Here is a 21,521-nt window from a genome sequence, read left to right on the forward strand (position 1 = left end):
GTGTCCACCTCAGAGCTGGAAGACAAGACCAGGCAGGTAAGGAGGTGAGGGCAAAGTGATGGAGAAGGGCTGAGATTTGCCGACAGAAACCAGCTGGGCTGGAAAGGGCCCAGGGTCTCTTCGAGGGGACGGCCAAGAGAGAGAACCAGCCCGGGCATACTGAGGTTGGCAGATGGAGTCTCCAGAAGAAATCTGGAGACCCCCTCCTGGGACCTGGGGGTGGTGTCAAGAGCAGCATAGCCATTGGCCACCCCATCTGCCAATCAGAGTTGGCCAAAGGGATGCAGGCAGGGGCGGGTCATGTGCGGAGCTCTGGTTTCGGATTCCAAAGGCCTCTTCCCCGCTCAGCTCCTGTATTTCCATCTTCTCCATTTCCTTTCCTGGCACCATGGAATCATCAGAGATGCTGCAAGGATGCCCCATCTCAACATTGCCAGTGACAGGGAAATGGACCAGTCTATAAATGCCCGACAGCTGGGGGTTGGCTTGAATGGGACACAGCATACGCTGAGATAATCTGTCACCCTTAGAAGCCACGCTGGGGAAAAAGGATGCTTCCTGATGCAGAAAGTGCTTGCAACGTGGTATTAAGTTAGAAACGTGTGAAGCAGGGCTGCATCTCAAAGGATCCTAGTTAGGAAAACGTATTCATTGATTGACAGTATAGATTAATACATACAGCGTGTATATTTATATATACATACAAACACAAAAATTGTGGAAAACTTTCAGTGTTGACAGTGCTATCACAATTTTAATTTTTTTCTTTATAGTTTACTGCGTGTCCTAAAGTGTTCTGACAAAGTGCATACACTGTTTTTATAATCAGAAAAAACAATAAATTTGAAACAATATGAAGTTGGTTCAGAGTTCATAATACCACTTCTGAAACTTTTTTCTGAGCTGTCTTCTTGAACGTGCTCAAAAATATATCTAAGCAAATTTGTTCATGATAATGGCAGTTCCACTAGATAAAAAAAAAAAAAAGGTGGGAAGGAAGAGAGAGAGGGAAGAGAAGATAGAGGCCCCTTCCATTTTTTTTTTTTTTTTTTGAGTTGGAGTCTCACTCACTCTGTTGCCCAGACTGGAGTGCAGTGGCTGCTCCCAGCCACTGCAGCCTCGACTGCTGGGCTCCGGTGATCCTTCCGCCTCAGCCTTCCGAGTAGCCGGAATTACAGGCACGTGCTACCATGCCCGGCTGATATTTGATTTATTGTAGAGATGAGGTCTCGTCAAGTTGCCCCAGCGGGTCTCGACCCCGCGGGCTCAGGCAATCCACTCACCTCAGCCTCCCAAAGCGTGGGATTACAGGCTGAACCACGGAGTCCGGTTTTTTTTTTTTTTTTTTTTTAATTGGGAGTCTCACTCTGTCACCCAGGCTGGAGTGCAGTGGCGTGATCAAAGCTCACCACATCCTTGACCTCCTGAGCTCAGGCAATCCTTCTGCCTCAGTCTCCTGAGTAGCTGGGACTATAGGCACATGCCACCATGCCCAGTTTATTTTTTTAGTTTTATTTTTTGTAAAGACAAGGTCTCACTATGCTGCCCAGGTTGGTCTCAAACTCCTGGGCTCAAGTGATCCTCTTGTTTTGGCCTCCCAAAGTGCTGGGATTATGGGCATGAGCTTCCGCACCTGGTGGCATTATGGGCTGAATCCGCATCCATGGAGGTGTGGGCAGCCAATCTAGCAGCTGCAGTGGTCACTGTCCTTAGGAATTGCATGACTGTCTGACATCCTCCTTGTGGGACTGTGATGAGGAAGCAGTGAGTCTGTCCTGGTCATAAGCAGTTAGGACAGTGCCCAGCACAAGGCAAGCCCTTGGTGAGGTGTACCTTCGGTCCCCACTGATTAAGATCCTCTTTTTATTTTTTATATTTATATTTATTGATTGATTGAGTCAGAGTCTCACTCTGTTGCCCAGGCTAGAATACGTGACATGCTCATGGCCACCCCAGTGTCGACCTGCTGGACTCAGGCGATTCTTCCACCTCAGCCTTCCAAGTAGGCAGAACTACAGGCACGCGCTATCATGCCTCGCTAGTTTGTTGATATATTGTAGAGACGAGGTCTCACCAAGTTGGCCAGGCTGGTCTTGAACGACTGGGTTCAGGCAATCCTCTCGCCTTGGCCTCCCAAATTGCTGGGATTATGGGCTTGAGCCATTGCACCTGGCTTAAATATATTTGAGAGAGAGAGAGAGAGAGAGAGAGAGACACCTTGCTTTGTTGCACAGGCTGGTCTTGAGCTCCTGGGCTCAAGCAATCTTCCTGGTTAGGCCTCCCAAAGTGTTGGAATTATAGTGCACCTGGCCAAGACCCTCTTTGTGGCTGCCAGGATTTGACCTGGTCCCTCTGCACGCTGGTCTGAGTGGCACTGAGAAGCTCACTCAAGCTTCCTTGGTGACATGGGCAGAGTCAGCCTCTCGAGAGTCACTCTGAGGCCTGCACGGGACAGGCATGCAGAACTGACACACAACAGGTGCTGAGCAGGCTTATCAGTTTCAGGTGTATTGACTGGGTAGGGCACCCTCACAAATTACCACAACCCCCGGTGACTTAAAACCACAGAAATTAGGCTGGGTGAAGTGAATCGTGCCTGTAATCCCAACACTTTTTGGAAGTCAAGATGAGAGGATTGCTTGAGCTCAGGGGTTTGAGACCAGCCTGGGCAATTTGGCAAAAATTCATCTCTATAATAAACTAAAAAATTAGCCAGGTGTGGCAGTGCACGCCTGTAATACCAATTTCTCAAGAGGCTGAGGCTGAAAGATGGCCTGAGCCCAGTAGGTCGAGGCAATAAATTGTGCCATTGCACTCCGGTCTGAGTGACAAAGTGAGACTCTGACTTAAAACACACAGAAAAAAATTAAAATAAAAAACCAAATAAAATAAAACCACAGAAATGTATTCTCTCACTGTTCTGGAGGCCAAATGTCTGAAGTCAAGGTGTTGGTAGGGCCATTCTCCCTCTGAGACTTTAGGGAAGATTCTTCCTGGCCTCTTGTAGGCAATCCTTGGCTCATGTGAGCAAAACATCAATCTCTGTCTCTGTCATCACATGCCTTCTTTCCTATGTGTCTCTGTGTTCAAATTTCTCTTATTGTATAAGGTACTAGTTATGGCATTTAAGGCCCACTCCAATTCCAGATCATCTCATATTAACTTGATTGCACCTGCAAAGACCCTATTTCAAATTAAGCCACATTAGCAGGTACAAAATTCTATTTCAGCCAGGTGTGGTGGCTCATGTCTGTAATCGTAGCACTTTGTCAGATTGAGGTGAGAGGACTGCTGGAGCTCAAGAGTTTGAGACCAGCCTGGGCAACACAATGAAACTTCAACTCTACAAAAAAATTTCAAAAATCAGCCAGGTGTGGTGGCATGTGCCTGCTGTCCCAGATACTTGGAAGACTGAGGTGGAAGGATTATCTGAATTCAGAAGGTTGAGCTGTGGTGAGCTGTGATCATACCACTGCACTCCAGTCTGGGTGACAGAGTGAGCCTCACCTAAAAAGAAGAATTCTATTTCAAAAGTAAGTCACATTCATAGGCAAAAAAATTCTATTTCAAAATGAACTCACACTGACAGGTACTAGGAGTTAGGACTTGGTCATATCTCTTCGGGGTGACATGCCCCACAACAGTGTGTGTTCATGATCAGGGTCTTTGAACCTCCTGATGTTTTCCAGTGTCCATCTCCAGTTCTCCACCCCCATCCCCCCTGCTGCTGGCCTCTATGGAGATAGCTTGGAGACTCTTGAACACCCATCGTTTGATTCTGACCTCATTGTCCCATCTCGGTCCTGCCCCAAACACCTGAGAGAAATCAAAATACACCTCGATTCGATCTTGTGCAAATACAATCACAGCAGGGGTATTCATAATCATAAAAAACAAAGAAACCAAATATTTATGAACAGAAAAAATTGGGTAAACAAACTGTGGTAGACTCATACGATGGAATCCTATGGAGCAATAAAAAGGAGCAGAATGCTGACACTAGACAACACAGGTGAGTCCTAACACACAATACTGAGTGAACAACCAAACAGACATGAGAGGGCTCACTGTGCGAGGACAAGTCTGTGAAGTTCAAGGACACAGATAAGTAATCTCTGGTGGTAGGAATCAGAGAGTGGTGGCTCTCAGGGTTGGGGGTTGACTGGGAATGGGCACATGAATCTTTCTGGAATGCTGGAAAATGTCTGTATCCCTGATTGGGATGCTGGTTACACTCATGTACATGTTTGGCAAAACTCATGGAATTGCACAGTTATAATGTGAGTGTTTCTTTATAAATCTTGCCTCAACTGAAAAACAAGTGATACTTTTAAAATTCAAGGAAAAGCAAACACATGGACAATCTGCAATAGAAAATTAAGTTTTGAAAAATACAAATAAATAAAGACCTGCCAAAAAGTTGGCCAGGGGTCTCCCCCTTCCTCTTCTCAATGCCCTGTCTTGTCCCTAAGACTCTGGGCCATTTGATGTCCCCTCTTCAATAAAAATCAAAAGTCGTCAAGGAATATTATTTCTTACAAATTTAAGACCAAGAAGTGACCAACCAATGGTTGCTTGACTCAATGTCAGATGAGAGAAGAGACCTCAGAATCAGACCAGGCTTAAATTCCAAATCTTCCTGGCATGGTGGCTCACACCTGTAAACCCAGCACTTTGGGAGGCTGAGGTGGGAGAGTTGCTTGAGCCCAGGAGTTCAAGACCAGCCTGGGAAACACAGTGAGACCTCATCTCTACAAAAAGTAAAAAAAAGTAGCTGGGAACTAGCTGGGAGGCTGAAGTGGGAGGATTGCTTGAGCCCAGGAGTTTGAGGCAGCAATGAGTCATGATAATGCCACTGCACTTCAGCCTGGGCGACAGACTGAGACCCCGACTCAGAAAAAAAAATCCAGTTCTGTCTTGAACAGCCTTGAGAGAGCCCCAGTTATGTTCCCATGTAAAAACACATTGTGGGATGATCAAATCGGGATCATTAGCATATCCATTACCACAAATATTTATCACTTCTTTTGGGCAAGAACATTTATTTGAGTTGGAGTCTCACCCCATGGCCCAACTGGAGCATAGTGACACGCTCATGGCTACCGTAGCCTCAACCTGCTAGGCTCAGGCGATCCTTCTGCCTCAGCCTTCCAAGTAGCTGGACCTACAGGGGTGTGCTACCATGCCCGGCTAATTTTTGATTTATTGTAGAAATGAGATCTCACCGAGTTGTCTGGACTGGTCTCGAACCTGCAGGCTCAGACAATCTCCACACCTTGGCCTCCTGAAGTGCACGGATTACAGGCTGAGCCACCGAGCCTGGTCAGGGTGAGAACATTTAAAATTCTCTAGCGATTTGGAGATATGTGGAGGAACATGAGGCACTATTGATATTAAAGAAACAGAAGTCCATAATCAACCAGCCGCCTTACAAACCTCTGACTGGTGCCTGAGCGGCTTACAATCAAGGTGAAACATCTACCAATCAGAACTGCTTTATTGGCATGACTGGCAACCGAGCAGCTTACAATCAAGGTCAAACATCAACCAACCAGAATTGCTTTATTTGCATAGTAGCCCCTGAGTGGTTTACAATCAAGGCCAAACATCAACCAATCAGACCTACCTCATTTGTATGGCAGAAACCCAAACACATGATGGGCATCCTAAAACTCACCCTAACCATAAAGAATGTCAAACTCCACTGAGAAGACCCTCAGACTTCCTTTTAGACATTCTCACTGCTGTCTTGCCCTTTGTTCCCTTTGCAAAGTATCTTCTCTTTAATAAACCTATCTTTCTTAATTCTTGACTGTCTTGGTGAATACTTTCGCCCCTGCAATTCCAGCTACCTAGCCCACCACACACACAGTGAGATATATAATTCATTACTCTGTCATTTGAGAGGATATGGATTGAACCTCCAGGGTATTATGTTAAGTGAAGTAAGTCAGGCCCAGAGAAAAACACCGCATCATTCCACTTTTAGGTGAAATCTGAAAAATTAAACCTCATAGAAGAGAGCAGGATGGTGGACACCAGAGGCTGGGGTGGAGTCTGGATGGAGTGAGCGGAGAAAGGGGAGATCTTGGTCAAGGGGTTGGCCAGGAGGAGTAATCTCTGGTGTTCTGTTCTGTTGTGAGGTGCTTGGGAAGAATTTGGTTCCACAGGAATCAGCCTATGACTTTTCCCTGGTTTCTGAGGGATCGTGAACCCTCACCCAGGGCTGAGTCTCTGCAGCCTCTCCCTTGTGGATCTTGATCTCTGAGTATTCGTTGCCCTCTGGTTCCTGAGGTTTTATCTTATGGAAGCTGAGTGAAGCATAGTGGATCTCTTGGTCCTCCCCGGAGGTGGAGGCGACCATAGATGGAGGAGGCTGGGCTGGGGGGCTGTTGTTTGCCTGTGGCTTAACCAAGGAGACCTAAGTGGAGAGAGAAGAGAGTCAGAGCAGAACATGGGGGCAGGGTAAAGCAGACAGAGGCTGGGAAGGATGCCCCTGAGGTCCTTCTTCCATTCACCCCTCACACATTTTTGTTGAACTCTCCTTCATTCATGCTTCCTTCAAATATTTAATACTTAATGAACATATTATTTGGAGTTTACTTTAAAAGACATAAGATGGAGTCAATATAAGATGCAGCCATTTTTACATTGCTTAGCTTTGTCATATTTCTCTAGCAGTTCATTTTAATTTACCCTCTAATTACTAGCCAAGGACAGAACTGGTTTATCAGAGGTAGCTATTGATAATTGTTTTATCAATCCTTCCCCAGCTTGTTTTGTAATAATTAGTTTTTCTAGTCCAAGCATTTGCATAAGAAACATGTTAACCTAATCAGCCTTTCTGTGACCTTCATGACACAGACCCCATATCATGGCTGCCGTCATGTGACTAGCCCACCCATCTGCCTGCTGTCCATCATCTGATGTCAGTACCTGTGCTTACCTTCTCCTTCGTGATAATATTAAACAGACCATGAAACAGACCACGACCCATTCACCTTAACAAACTGCCCCCCATCAAAAGGGAAGGTTTAAAAGCATTCAGCCTCAAGTAGCTATTGGTCATTGTTTTGTTATGCACTGACCAGGTCATGTGCACGTTGAACTATGGCCACCATGTTTTCTTAGCTTTGGTCTCCTCCCCTACCTTGGGGAGGTGAATCTCCTCTCTTCTCTCTCTCTCCAACTTACTTTCTTTTTCTTTTGAGTTGGAGTTTCACTCTGTCGCCCAGACTGGAGTGCAGTGGCCGCTCCTGGCCACCGCAGCCTCGACTGCTGGGCTCCGGCGATCCTTCCGCCTCACCTTCCAAGTAGCTGGAACTACAGGCGTGCGCTACCATGCCTGGCTAATTTTTTGATTTATTGTAAAGATGAGGTCTCGCCAAGTTGCCCAGGCGGGTCTCGAACCCGCAGGCTCAGGCAATCCACTCACTTCAGCCTCCCAAAGCGTGGGATTACAGGCTGAGCCACAGAGCCCGGCTCCAACTTACTTTCTAAATAAACTATATTTTCCAATCCAAATGCAATTCTTTGCATCTCACACATTGGATCACAGACACCCCCCTGGCAGGTCTGACCCAACATTTTGGAGGTACCCCTGGGATATTTTAAGCTAATACTTCTAGTCTCATTAACTTATCCAAAGAACCCCATGAGGAAGGTATTTTATTATTGTCTTTATTTTATAGATATGAGAACTGAGGTCAAAACAGTAAATAGCATGTCCAAACTCCCTGTTCAACCAGGACCCGATCCAGTCATTATTTCCTGACCCCAGAGCCTGGTGTCCTGCTGAGGCCTGATGAGTGAGGTCCTGAGCTGAGTGTCGGTCACAGTGGTGGACATGGTAGATGTGGGCCCTGACTTCCTGTAGCTCCCTCTTCAATTGGTAAAGGAAGCAATAAATGAGTGTCAAACAAATAAATATCTAATTGTGAATTATGATGAGATGGGCAGAAGAGGGTAAGTAAGAGAGAATTACAGGGTCTTGATTCAGACATGGCACCTGCTCTTGGGAAGCTCATCCTTAGGTTGGGGGCAGTTGGGAAAATCCAGTCAAAAACATTATATCCCTTGATAGGAAGCATGATGGCTACCAAAATGTCCATGCTCTATTCCCCTGAATATGCTGCCTCACATGGCAAAAGGGGCTTCACAGACGGAACTAAGTTAAGACTATTGAGATGGGGAGATTATCCTGGACTTTTTGGGTGAGTCCAATGTAATCATAGGGTCTTTACAAGTGAAAGGAGGAGGGCAGGGAGTGGCTGGGAGGTGCAAAGCTGCTCCCTTTGTAGATAGAGGAAGGGCCTGAGCCAAGGAAGAAAGGATCCCCCAGGAGCTGGAAAAGTCAAAAAAGTGCGTCCTCTCCTGGAGTCTCCAGAAAGAACCAGCCCTGCCTGTCAACGCCTTGGTTTTAGCATAATGAAACCCATGTCAGTCTTGTACCTTCCAGAACTCTTAGACAATGCATTGAGATTGCTTGAAGCCACTGGCTGTGGGGTTATTTGTCTCAGCAGCAACAGGAAACTGACACAGACTCACACTTGAGAGAGTGATGGAGATGACCTGGGAGGACCCTCCTCAGCCTCAGTCCCTCCCTGATGCTACCCAAACAGCAGACGCCTCCACAGAATTGTGTGTGATCTGGCTCCTTCTATTCCCTCTAATTCTAATGTAGACTTCCACACCCCACCTCAAAGCACTGCCATTGTCAAGGTCGCCAGGGGTCCCCATCCTGAACTTTGCAGCAGAGGCCCCAGCTGCCCACCTCAGAAGCCCCTCTCTACTCACTGATGGCATCACACTGTCCTTCAGCATCTTTGCTTGGTAATCTCATCCACTGTGTTGGCTTCATGTCACCTATTAACTGAGGTCTCCCAAATCTACACCCCAGTCCCATCCCCTCTCCTGACTATAGACTTCTGTCCAGTGGTATACTTGAAGTCTCCCCTCTCTTGTACAAATGCACAACAAATTCAACCTATTCATATACCACTTCACTTTCATGGAAAGAAAAATAAAATAAACTTGGACTATTCAAGATGAACGTCTCCTTTTCTCCCTAAATCTCTTTTCAGCTTCGATGAAAGGGCAGAAGCAAAATGGAGTTACTTTAGTCATCCTAAAACAAACCTAACAGAAACTTGCCTCAATTTTTCCTGATATAACTGTGGCTCAACTTTCCCAAGCATTCGACTGATTATCTTATGGCCACAGGTTGCTCATCTTAACAAAAATAACCTATCCTGTTTTAAGAACATTTAGAGCCAAGAATGATACCACACCCCCAGCTAAGTTTCATTATACCTTTGGTTTCCCAAGTGAAAGGAAAGTCAATGTAGGTGTTTTAAGAATTTGTCTTACAGACTCTTGTCCAGTCTCCCTATCTACATGATCAATGACCTGAAACTTAGGCATCCTGAGCAGCTAATCACCATGGCAACAACAACACCCCACCGTCATGTTCTACTGGAAAGCTCTTTGCAAAACAATCAACTCCCATTTCCAACTTCCTGAAAAAAAAGTCATATAATCCCCCAGCTTCAAGCATTCGGGTGCCAATGCTTCTCTTAGTGTTGTGTACCTTTCCTCTCCTGGAAAGTGAGTAAACTTTTTTGCTTGCTTGATTCTTGTACAAATCTTTGCTACTTCCTGGCACCAGCCTAACATTTCCACCTAACAATATCTTGCCACTGCTTAGGGCAGACATCTAGGAGTTATCCTACCCCCCTCTCGGTCATTCACACTCACTCCCAATCCATTCCCTCCCCTCCCCCCAAGCCAGTCATGCCCATCACTGCTGCCTCCTGGTTCCAGCCAGCATCACCTACTGCCTGGAATGCTCATCAGCCTCCTCTTTAACTCCTCTGCTACTGCCCTTCTCTGCCACCCTACTCTGTACACAGCTATCAGAGGATCCTGTGAAAGTGAAAGTTGAGTCGATTCTTCTGCTCAAAACACCAAACGCTTATGGTGGTCTGTGTGGTCAGACATGATTTACATACAAGCTCAACTTCTCCAAACTCACTTCCTGTTTGTTGGCCCTGTCTCCCTCTGTCTAAATCATAAGCTTCCCCATTTCTCCCCCTCTCGCTGGTCAGTTTCCTGTGTCTGAGCGCTGTCCCTGCTCTTCCCTCTGCCTAGAAGTCTCTTCCATCCCACAATCCAGTGTCAGGCTCTGAACCTCCTTTGTGATTTTGCTCAAACATCACTAACATTATATCCCTTGATAGGAAGCATGATGGCTACCAAAATGTCCATGCTCTATTCCCCTACTGAATGCAGAGAATATTTGTAAAGCATATGAAGGGGAACCCAAAAACCCCGAAATTATCTTTTCTTTGGTGGGAACCCCTGTAGTACAGGCTTCCCCCACTAAGTAAGTGTTCCAGGAACCTGTTGGTATCAGTGTGCCAGCTAGCATTGTTGTGAGAGGCTGCATTTTGGAAGAAACCTCCTGAGTTGTGGCAAACAGGTGACTGGTCCCTCCACCATGACCAAGCACCTGCCCACACCATGCTGAGTGTTCAGCAGTTTTTGACTAAAAACTGGCAATACTCTGTGCCTTATCCTCCCTATTCACCTGATCTCAACCCGAGCAGCTTTTTTCTTTTCCCCTTTATTTTTAAAATGTGGGTTAGGGGCACACCTCATCAACAATGGTACCTGCACAATGAATATTTGTATACCTAATCCTGAATTGTACCCCACAATTTTAAGATAAAAAATTTAAAAGTTAAAAACCTTTAAAAATGTGGGGTACAAGTCAGGATGAGGTACATAAGTGGTCTATGTACAGGTGAAGTTTGGGCCTCCCACTGGTCCTCACCTCACGTGGTTTAGGATCAGGTACCCTTAGAGATGTTATGTGCCAGGATGAAAAAGTCCTCAAAGGGAAACATTTTTCTTATGTGGAAGAGGCGAAACAAAAATTAGCAGAAGCACTAAATGGCATCAACATTGATGAGTTCAAAAACTATCTGGAGCACTGGAAAAATCATCTTGATAGGCGTATAACACCAGAGTACTTTGAAGGTGACTGAAGTTTAAACATGCAAGAATAACTCCTATATTACAACAACAACAAAACAGCAAATACCCTGCTTTAAAATAGGCAAAGAACACAAATCTCTTCAAAGAAGTTATGCCAATGAGCATATGAAAAGATGCTTAGACCATTAATGATTAGAGAAATACGCATCAAAAGTATAAAGAGATATCACCTCACTCCCATTAGAATGGCCATTTTCAAAGACAGGCAGTCATTGCCTTGCTAAGGTATGGTGTGGATATGTGCTCTCTGAGCTATGATCAGGCTATGTTTTCGTGAGCTTTGGTCCCTTCCCCTAGCTTGGGGAAGTGACTCTCCTCTTTTTCTCTCTTTTTCTAATTTACTGTATAAATAAACTATATTTTCTAATCTAAAAAAAGAGACAAACAGAAAAAAACAAAAAACAGAATGTTGGTAAGAATGTAGGGAAATGGGAACACTTATGCACAGTTGATGGGAATGTGAAATGGTGTAGCCACTGTGGAAAACAGTATGGGAATTTCTAAAAAATTACAAGTAGAATTAATACATGATCCAGCAGTTCTACTTTCTGGTATACAACCAAAATGATTGTCAGCAGGACCTGGATAAAATATCTGCACATCCATGTCATTACAGGATTAGTCACAATAGCCAAGAGGAGGAACTAACCCAGATGTCTATCAGTGAACACATGGTTAAAGAAAAGGTGTTGTGGATACACTCAGTGGAATACCACTCACTTCAAAAGGAGAGCCTGTCACATCCTACAACATGGATGAACTTTGAGGACACAGAGTGACATAAGCCAGTCACAAGATGAGAGATACTGGGTGATTACAGAGATATCTAGGGGAGTCGAATTCATAGACACAGGAAGTGGAATGGGAGTTGCCAGGGCTGGGGTGGGGCAGAGGAGGCAGAAGGGGAAGTAGGGAGTTATTCAGTGGGTGAGAGTTTCCATTTTGCAAGTTGAAACTCTCTAGAGGTTTGTTGCACAGCCATACGCACACAAATGGTTAAGATGGCAAATTTTATTTTACCTGGGTTTTTAACCACGATAGGTAGGTGGATGGATGAATGGATGGATAACAAAAATAGGTCGGGTGTGGTGGCTCAAGCCTGTAATCCAGCACTTTGGGAGGACGAGGTGAGAGGATTGCCTGAGCCCAGGGATTCGAGACCAGCCTGGGCAACTTGTCTCTATAGTATATATAAAAAAAAATTAGCCGGGCATGGTAGCACATGCCTATAGTTCCAGCTACTTGGAAGGTTGAGGCAGAAGGATCGCCTGAGCCCAGCAGGTCGATGCTGCAGTGGCCATGTGCGTGTCATTGCACTCCAGCCTGGGAGACAGAGTGGGACTCTGACTCAAAAAAAAGAAAAAAATAAAATAAACCTACAAGCCATCTCTTCAACACTTCCTATTTCTGCACCCTACATTTCCCCTGAAATGTGTGTCTATCTTTTTTATCGTATTTATTTATTTGTTGTTTGGCTAGTTGTTCGGTTGGTTGATTGATTAGGATATATCCTTCAGTCTAGAATAAAACTTCATGGTGCCCTAGACTTTTTTTTTTGAGTTGGAGTCTCACTCTGTCGCCCAGACTGGAGTGCAGTGCTGCTCCCGGCCATCGCAGCCTCGACCTGCTGGGCTCCGGCGATCCTTCCGCCTCAGCCTTCCAAGTAGCCAGAATTACAGGCATGCGCTACATTTTTAAAAATTGATTTATTTTTGATTTATTGTAGAGATAAGGTCTCGCTGCCCAGGCGGGTATCGAACCCGCGGGCTCAGGCAATCCACTCACCTCAGCCTCCCAAAGGCGCGGGATTACAGGCTGAGCCACTGAGCCCGGCGCCCTAGACTTTTTAATGTTTTCCACAAGTGGATCCCCAACACCTACAGTGCTTGTCTCTTGGGAGATGCTCATACCTTTTCCTGAATGAATTAATGAATAAAAGGACGATGTTACCCTGCTACTCAGAACCTTCTACACTCTGAACACAGTCAATAAATGATGCGCGTGACATTTACACCAGAGGAAGGAAGGCACAGACATGGGGGTGGGAGGGGGAAGGGCATTTGAGGAGGGAGGAACAGCCCGTGCAAAGACCCAGAGGCACACACAGCCTTGTTCAGGTGATAACAATGCAGAGTCCAGCATGGATAGGGCACAGAGTGGAGGCAGGCAGCATTGGGAGGCAGGGCTGGGAACTAAGTGAGGCACATGAGGACCTCAATTAACGAGTGACAAAAATCTCAGAAGTTGAGATAAATAATATTTCAATGCAACATTTAAAAAATAAAATGAATGCCAAAAATCCATGGAAAACAAAAATATTTACAAATCCATATTAAAAGGAATGTTCTGCTGAGTCCGTTGCAGCCTGGAGCAGAACAAAATGTAAGCCTCTATTTATTTGTGTATATGTATATTTTTAATGATCAATCTTTTCCCGTAACATTAAAATAATTAAAAATATTTTTAACAAATTGGAAAGTGGTGTGTACTAAAATACCACTTCAAGTTTCAAGATTTTGTTTATATCCAAAACAGGATTTATTCCAGTTTTCCTTTTCTGGATCTACTGGAAGCAAAGCAGAGATAATATTTTCAAAATCGATTTCTTTCTTCCCTCATTTTACACTGGGAATGTGGCCCTGCTTCTCAATATCTCTTGGCTTGGGGATAATCTTTGATAATTTTTAACTAACTTTAGTTTATTGATCCTGCCATTATTAAAATTTTGATGTTTTACTTATCGTTGAGGACTTTTTTTTCCGGAGACAGGGTTTCAATCTGTCACCCAGGCTGCAGTGCAGTGCATAATCACAGGTCCCCACAGCCTCAGTTTCCTGGGCTTAAGCAATCCTCTTGCCTCATCCTCCTGTGTAGCTGCGACTATAGGCACATACCACCACGCCCAGCTAATTTTTTTTTTTTTTGTAGAAATAATGTCTCTGTTTGTTTCACAGGCTGGTCTCGAATTTCTGGTCTCAAGAATTCCTCCTGCTTTGGGCTCTCAAAGAGCTGGGATGGCAGGCATGAGTCACTGAACCCAGCTTCATTGTTTTTTTTTTTTTTTTTTTTTGAGTTGAAGTCTCACTCTGTTGCCCAGACTGGAATGCAGTGGCCGCTTCCGGCCACCACAGCCTCGACCTGCTGGGCTCCAGCGATCCTTCTGCCTCAGTCTTCCAAGTTACCACGCCCGGCTAAGTTTTTTTTTTTTTTATTGTAGAGATGAGGTCTCACCAAGTTGCCAGGCGGGTCTCGTACCCGCGGACTCAGGTAATTCACTCACCTCGGCTTCCCAAAGCATGGGATTACAGGCTGAGCCACTGAGCCCGGCCTTCATTGTTTTTAAAAGTGAATTAAAAAAAAAAAATAGCAGTCTCAATCTGTCACCCAGGCTGGAGTGCAGTAGCATGCCCCCCGCCACCACAACCTCGACCTGCTGGGTTCGGGCAATCCTTTGGTATTAGTCTTCCAAGTAGCTGGAACTACAGGCACACACCACTATGCCTGGCTAATTTTTTTGACTTATTGTAGAGACAAGGTCTTGCCATGTTGTCCAGCCTGGTTTTGAACTCCTGGGCTCAGTCAATCCTCTTGCTACCACCTCCCAAAGTGCTGGGATTACAGATATGAGCCGCTGTGCCTGGCTAAGTTAATTTTGATGTTTTTAAAAATAGCACATCAAAACTTTGTCTAATTACTGAGATTTCTGGCACCCCATTAAATTTTGCATTGAAGGAAGGGTCTCATTCACCTCACCATAATTCCTGCCCTACCAGAGTGGCAGGGGCTTAGAAGGCCAGAATGTGCAGGGCTGCAGACTGAGGAGCCTGGGCCTCATTCTCTAGGTCAGGGTTGGTAAACTGCAGCCTGTGGGTCAAATCCTGCCCCCTGCCTGATTTTGTAAATAAAGTTTCATTGGAACACAGCTGAGCTCATCATTTTCATTCATCATTTCATTTTCTGGGGTTGCCTTTCTGCTACCACAGCAGAGTTGAGTAGCTGCAACAGACTCCACAGCCCAGAGAGCCAAAAATATGTACTCACTGGCCTTTACAGATAAGGGTTTCTGGCCTCAGCTCTGGTCAGTGTCGGGGTGGACAACAGCCATTCAAATGCAGAGGAATTGGACAGTGATGACTTCTTTTTTTTTTGAGTTGGTGTCTCACTCTGTCGCCCAGACTGGAGTGCAGTGGCCGCTCCCGGCCACCGCCGCCTCGACTTGCTGGGCTCCGGCGATCCTTCCGCCTCAGCCTTCCCAGTAGCCGGAATTACAGGCATGCGCTACCATGCCCGGCTGATTTTTTTTTAATGTATTGTAGAGATGAGGTCTCGCTGCCCAGGCGGGTCTCGAACCCGCAGGCTCAGGCAATCCACTCACCTCAGCCTCCCAAAGGCGCGGGATGACAGGTTGAACCACCGAGCCAGGCTAGTGATGACTTCTAGATGGTCCCTCCAGTATAGAAGGCGAGGTGAGAGGCCGGGAGGTGAGGGGGTCCAAGACAGAGATCCTGAGACCTCAGCAATGAGATGGGTCGGGATGGAATGAGAGGTGGTGGTGGTGTGGGGGGGAGACCAATGTTAGCTGTTCTTAAAGGGGAAGCAAGTAAGACTTGGGGAACTTCGGATTGTAGAAAAGAAGGAATGCCTGGAGGAGGCAACTCCTCTGGGGGAGGGTGTTGTCCTGCCGTCAGCAATAAGGACTCAACTCTGACCTTTCTTCTCTTAACCAAATTCCTAATGAAGAGACTAGGACAATAATATCTGAGAAGGATGAACAGATAGGGCTTATTCTCCTGTTACCCTGTACACCAAAGTTTATTTTCCAACCTGAACCTGGCATGATATCACACAACAGATAAAGAAGAAAATCAAAATATTTTATGCCCCTGCAAAGCCATCTCTGGGGGACTCCCAGACCCCAGTCACTTGGTACTCTACTGATTTCCAAAATTCCATAGATAGGAATTATACATTTCCAACTCAGAAATTCTTTTTTCTTTCTTTTCTTTTTTTTTTTTGAGTCAGATTCTTACTCTGTCACCCAGGCTGGAGTGCAGTGGCACACTCATGGACATTGCAGCCTTGACCTGTAGGGTTCAGGTAATCCTTTTGCCTCAGCCTTCCAAGTAGCTGAAACTACAGGCCTGCACCACCATGCTTGGCTAATTTTTTGATTTATGTAGAGATGAAGTCTCGCCATGTTGCCCAGGCTGTTCTTGAACCCCTGGGCTCAGGTAATCCTCTTGCCTCAACCTCTCAAAGTTCTGGGATTAAAGGCATGAGCCACCATGTACAGCTTCAACCCGGAACCTGCACCTTGCTTCAACTTGCCACCTATAACCTGCAAGCCCCCACTTGGAAATGTCCCTCCTTCCCAGGCAGAACCAATGAAAATCTCACATGTATGGATTTATGAGTTTTCTAACATCTGCCTCCTTAAAATGTATATAACCAAACTGCCATTCAACCACCCTGGGCACAGATTCTCAGGACCTCCTGAGGATGAGTTTTCTTGGGCCTAAGGCCAATCATATTACCCAGAACAAACCATCTTAAAATATTTTACAGAGTTTGGCATCTTTTTGTTAACAGCAAGATGGGAAATCCTGCAGAGAAGCCAACTTGGGAGGAGGAAGAAAGGTGGAGAGACACTTTGGCTAAACCCAGCTGAGCAATCCTGTGGGCCATCCTGTGGGAGGTGTCCAGGCTGGAGGCTGGATGTGGAGATGCCTACATCACTCACCTGAGAAGTTGAGCCCCTGACAGCGTCTGCGTCCTCCATGCCTGCATCACCCTCACCTGCTGCTGGCCTTGCCGACTTCCTCCTGCAGGACCTCACTCTGAGTGAAGAGATCAGAGAGCCTTGATATTTTGCTTATCATTGTGTTTTAAAAATTAATTTTGACTTTTTTAAAATAGTGCATAAAAACTTTGTCTCAATTCCTGAGATTTTTGGTATCCTTTTAAATTTTGCATTGGAGGAAGTGTCTCTGTTACCTCACCCTAATTCCTGTTCTACTGGAGAGGCAGGTATTTAGGAGGCTAGAAATGTGCAGGGCTGAGGAGTCTGGGCCTTGTCTTTAGGTCAGGGGTTGGCAAACTAACAGCCCTCAGGTAAAATCCTGCCCACTGCTTGATTATGTAAATAAAGTTATTTATTTATTTATTTTAGTTTTTAATTTTATTTTAAAGATGTGGGGTACAATTCAGGATTAGGTATGCAAGTGGTAATAGTACAGGTAAAGTTTGGGCCTCCCTCTGGTCCCCACTTTGGGTTTTTTTTTTAAATTGGAGTCTCACTTTGTTTCCCAGGCTGGAGTGCAGTGGCAAGCTCACGGCCATTGCAGCCTTGACCTGCTGGGCTCCAGCGATCCTTCCACCTCAGCCTTCCAAGTAGCTGGAACAACAGGCATGCGCTACCATGCCCAGCTAATATTTTTTTTGATTTATTGTAGAGATGAGCTCTCTCCAAGTTGTTCAGGCTGGTCTTGAATCCCTGGGCTCAGGCAATCCTCTGACCTCGACTTCCCAAAGCGCTAGGATTACAGGCTTGAACCACTGTGCCTACCTGGTCCCCACTTTGTAAATAAAGTTTTATTGGAGCAGAGAGCTTTTCAAGCTTGACCAGATTGGGCAGCAGTGGGCGTAAGGTAGGGATCAGCAGGACTAGTTTCCAAGATAAAGATCACAGGCCTGGAACCTCACTGACAGGATGAGATGCGGTAAGAAGACAGGCTAGAGCCAGTGGAGACCAAGATAATGACCTCTATTTGTCCTTTTTTGCTCATTATACACTAATTTTTAATATACTACATCAGCATGCTAGAGGACGCGCCCACCAGTGCCATGACAGTTTACAATCACCTTGGCAACTTGCAGATGTTACCTTGTATGGTTAAAATGGGGTAGGAACCTTCAATTCTGAGAACTCTCCACCCCTTTCCTGGAAAACCCATGAATAATCCACCCCTCTGCATAGCATATCATCAAGAAAGAGGCATTAAAAACAAATATCCTACTGCATTCCAGCCTGGACGTTGGAGTGACACTCCAACTAAAAAAACAAAACAAAACAAAAAACAAATATCCTGTGTACATGTGGGTTGCTCTGCCTATCGGGTGGCCATTTTCCCACGTCTGCCTTTCTTGTATAAACTTACTGTTCTACTTATGGCTGGTGCTTGAATTTTCCTTCCTGCACAAAGTCAAGAAACCACTTGGCTTCTCAACTGATTCCTAATTCTGGGGTTTGCCTGCATAAGTTAGACCCAGACTTCTGCCGTTGTTAACTATTAAGGGGCTGGTCAGGGCGGGGGTGGAGGAGTGACTGAGTGGGAGAGGAGTGGTCCCGTCCTGCAGACCCCAATGTTGAGAACATAGGTTTCCTTTCGTGGACTTGGGACCTGAGGTTCACAGCCTCTGTGCCCCACAACCAAGGGCACTGGGGAAATTCTCACCAGGTTTGGACTTCCTTCCTACCCTTGCTTCCAGCTCTTGGCCCATTTGGGTCCTTCCAGCTCTGGCCCCAGGGACTCTGCTCCCAGCCTGTCCTTCCCCAGGACCTCCCACCCTCCCCAAGGTCGATGCTCACGCGACAAAGATGACGCAGAAGGACAGGAAGACCAGGGCGGTGGCTCCGGCTCCCGCAAGGGGCCCCAGCATCATGCCTGACCCAGGCCACTCTCCATCTGTGGGTAGACAGGAGCTATTGGAGGATTCACCCCAGGACTGGTCTCCTCTCCTCCCACTCCCAGACATCTGCTCCCCTCTCCCCTCCCAGACAGGATGGGAGGGAGGAGGGGATGGGATGAGGCGAGTGAGGCAGCAGAGTTGGGGGCTCCTGTCTTCACCTGTAATTTTGATATTGTGTCCACTGTGGAGTGACTTTGCCATTTTATTTTATTTGAGTTGAGGTCTCACTCCATCCCCCAGGCTGAAGTGCAGTGGCATGCCCACGGCCACCCCAGCATCAACCTGCTGGGCTCTGGCGCTCCTTCTGCCTCAACCTTTCAAGTAGCCAGAACTAGAGGTGCACGCTACTGTGCCCAGATAATTTTTTTGATTTATTGTAGAGACGAGGTCTTGGCAAGTTGCCTGGGCTGGTCTGTAATCTAACCCACAGGCTCAGGCAATCCACTTGCCTTGGCCTCTTAAAGTGCTGGGAGTACAGACTGAGCCACTGAGCCCAGCCACAATTTTATTTTTTTTAAAGATATTTGAATCGCAATATTATTTCACGCCCTTGCTGAATTGTTTTATGTTTGTCTTTTAAAATGTGGTGCCCAAGGTAATACCTCATGTTTCTCATCCTCATCCTTAAACTGCAAAGCAAGGACCTTGTCTCCCTAACACACCTGTCCAGGCCCAGATCCCTTCCCTTAATAACCCCTTCCTCCACTCACCCGTCCCACATCCCTTGCCTAACAGGAAGTAGACAGGGATGCCTTGGATCTAGGGAAAGTTCAGACCTCACAGCAGAGCACAGACCAGACCTGAGCTCCTCTCTGGAGTCCAGGGGCTGCTGGCTGAATGGTGAGCAGAGCAGGTGTGTTCTTCCCTCAGTCCCTCCCCTGACACCTCTGCACTCACTCTGCAGGGAGAGGCTCAGGGAGACATGCTGGGAGCCCAGAAGGTTCTGAGCTCGGCAGGTGAATTCTCCTTCATCTGCAAGGTGCATCTGAGGCAGCTTCAGGACCCCAGGGCTCGAGGGCTGTGAGGGGCTCAGGGTCAGGCTCCCCCGGGCCCAGCTCAGCCTGGCTGGAGGGTTGCTGCTGGCAGCACAAACCAGGAGTAGTGGCTGTCCTTCTAGAACCCGAAGAGATGAATCTTCTCTCAGTGTTTTGGGTACTGGAGAGAAAGAGACAGAGGGTCACAGAACAGAGATCTGAAGAAAGAGAAAGACAGAGTAAAGGACAGTTGAGGGGGAGCTAGCACACAGACAGAGACTGAAATGCCGGAAACACACACTATCACCCCTCACTGTTGAGAATGTTGACTTGTCTGCCCTTCATTGACAATTCCTTGGCCATATTTCTCAAAATTAGAAAAAACATATAACCCAGATACTTTGCATTTAAGAACTGACTGTGCAGGCTTAGATATACCCTTGTGGAAGCAGATAAGAGATTATTCACTGAAGCATGTCTACGGGAAAAACAGTTAATGCCCTGGCTCCCCATGAGGAGAAGATGTTCACAGAATCAGGATCCATCTGTTTTCATGGGCACCACACAGTCCTGGAGGAGAGTGAGGACAGTTCATCCCACTGATGTCAAACAACCCCTGAGATACTTAAGGTGAACACAGCAAGACTCAGAGCAGCCTGGACAGACACGGGTCGATTCTGGGGAAGGGGACGGGTACTGGGGACAGACTGTGCTGTGCATTTAGGATTGTAGTCCATGTGACTCCACCACCTGCCCAGAAGGACCTAGGTCAGAACTCTTGGGGGAAATAAAAGTTGAAGCAGAAAGCATGTTCAGGAGATCGGTGATGAGGCCCTGGAAGAGTCCTGCTGTGTAAATGTCACCCTGTACTTGCTGTGGGCCAAGGCATGTGTGTGTGGAGGAGTCTGAGGGCAGTGAGGGGTAGATGAGAAAGGTGCTCAGGGGTCCAGTGACTGAGAGTGGGGAGCGGCCCTGGGTTCACCCACAAGGGAGTCTCTGATGACCAAGTGAGTCCAGGATGAGGAGGGGCCCTGCCCTGAGCTGAAGGTCTTGATCCCCCACCCAAGGAGGGGGCTCCATCCTACCTGTGTCATTTCCTTGGTAGACAGTCACTGTCAAGTTCTGAGGGGCGTCTGGACAGAAAGACAGGACAGATCCACATCATTGTAGGGGTGGTGGACACTGGCCCTCTATCTGGAGCTGCGTTATGGGGAGGGTAGAGCCTGGATCCTCCTGACCTCACCCCCTGACCAGATTCTAGGATGCAGAGCACTGTGTCTAGCCCTGACTCCCGTCCTGCTGCCCTCAGGGACCCCTACCCCTTACCCCCAGTCAGGGACCCGGGTCCAGCTCTCACAGGACACATTGAGATGGATGGTTCTGGTCCCAGTCACACCGGCCACAGGCAAAGTCACCTGACAGGTGAGGCTGGAGTTGTGGTCCTGGGGCTGCGGAATGAGGGTGAGCACTGAGGAGGCAGCGCTGATGGGGCTCCGGGGGGACACAGAGGTCCCCATCCAGGAGATCGTGGGGAGCCTTCCCTGTTCACAGGCCCAGGACACAGAGCAGGTCAGGTTCCTAGGGCGGCCGGACTCCAGGATCCCTGGGTTGAGGATGTAGGGAGTCAGATCTAATGAGGAGAGGAAGCACATAGGATTAGGAAGGAGGGTCCGAGGTGTGGCCTTGGAGAAGCTCAGGCTCTGGTCCAGCTCCTCCCCTGGAGTCCAAAATGCTTCACTCCAACCCCCTCCCAGGATGGGGTCCTATCCCAGCCCTGCCCTGTGGCCCCACAACTTTCCC

At 46.9% G+C, this 21,521-nt stretch overlaps 1 protein-coding gene across 1 annotated transcript in view; it reads right to left on the reverse strand.

Annotated features, from left to right (window-relative positions):
- Positions 1 to 6,178: 6,178 nt before the first annotated feature.
- Positions 6,179 to 21,521, reverse strand: part of LOC110594755 (sialic acid-binding Ig-like lectin 8) — an 18,822-nt gene continuing 3,479 nt past the window's right edge. The window contains exons 2-7 of the mRNA XM_021708195.1: positions 21,079 to 21,351; positions 20,807 to 20,854; positions 19,645 to 19,902; positions 18,647 to 18,737; positions 16,799 to 16,895; positions 6,179 to 6,421 (exon numbers count right to left, since the gene is read on the reverse strand). Of these exons, the coding sequence (XP_021563870.1) occupies positions 6,179 to 6,421; positions 16,799 to 16,895; positions 18,647 to 18,737; positions 19,645 to 19,902; positions 20,807 to 20,854; positions 21,079 to 21,351 (1,010 nt within the window). The remainder of the gene's footprint in view (positions 6,422 to 16,798; positions 16,896 to 18,646; positions 18,738 to 19,644; positions 19,903 to 20,806; positions 20,855 to 21,078; positions 21,352 to 21,521) is intronic.

This window comes from Carlito syrichta, unplaced genomic scaffold, assembly GCF_000164805.1.
Source record: "Carlito syrichta isolate Samal-C Ts95f unplaced genomic scaffold, Tarsius_syrichta-2.0.1 Scaffold134178, whole genome shotgun sequence".
NCBI classification, from domain to species: domain Eukaryota; kingdom Metazoa; phylum Chordata; class Mammalia; order Primates; family Tarsiidae; genus Carlito; species Carlito syrichta.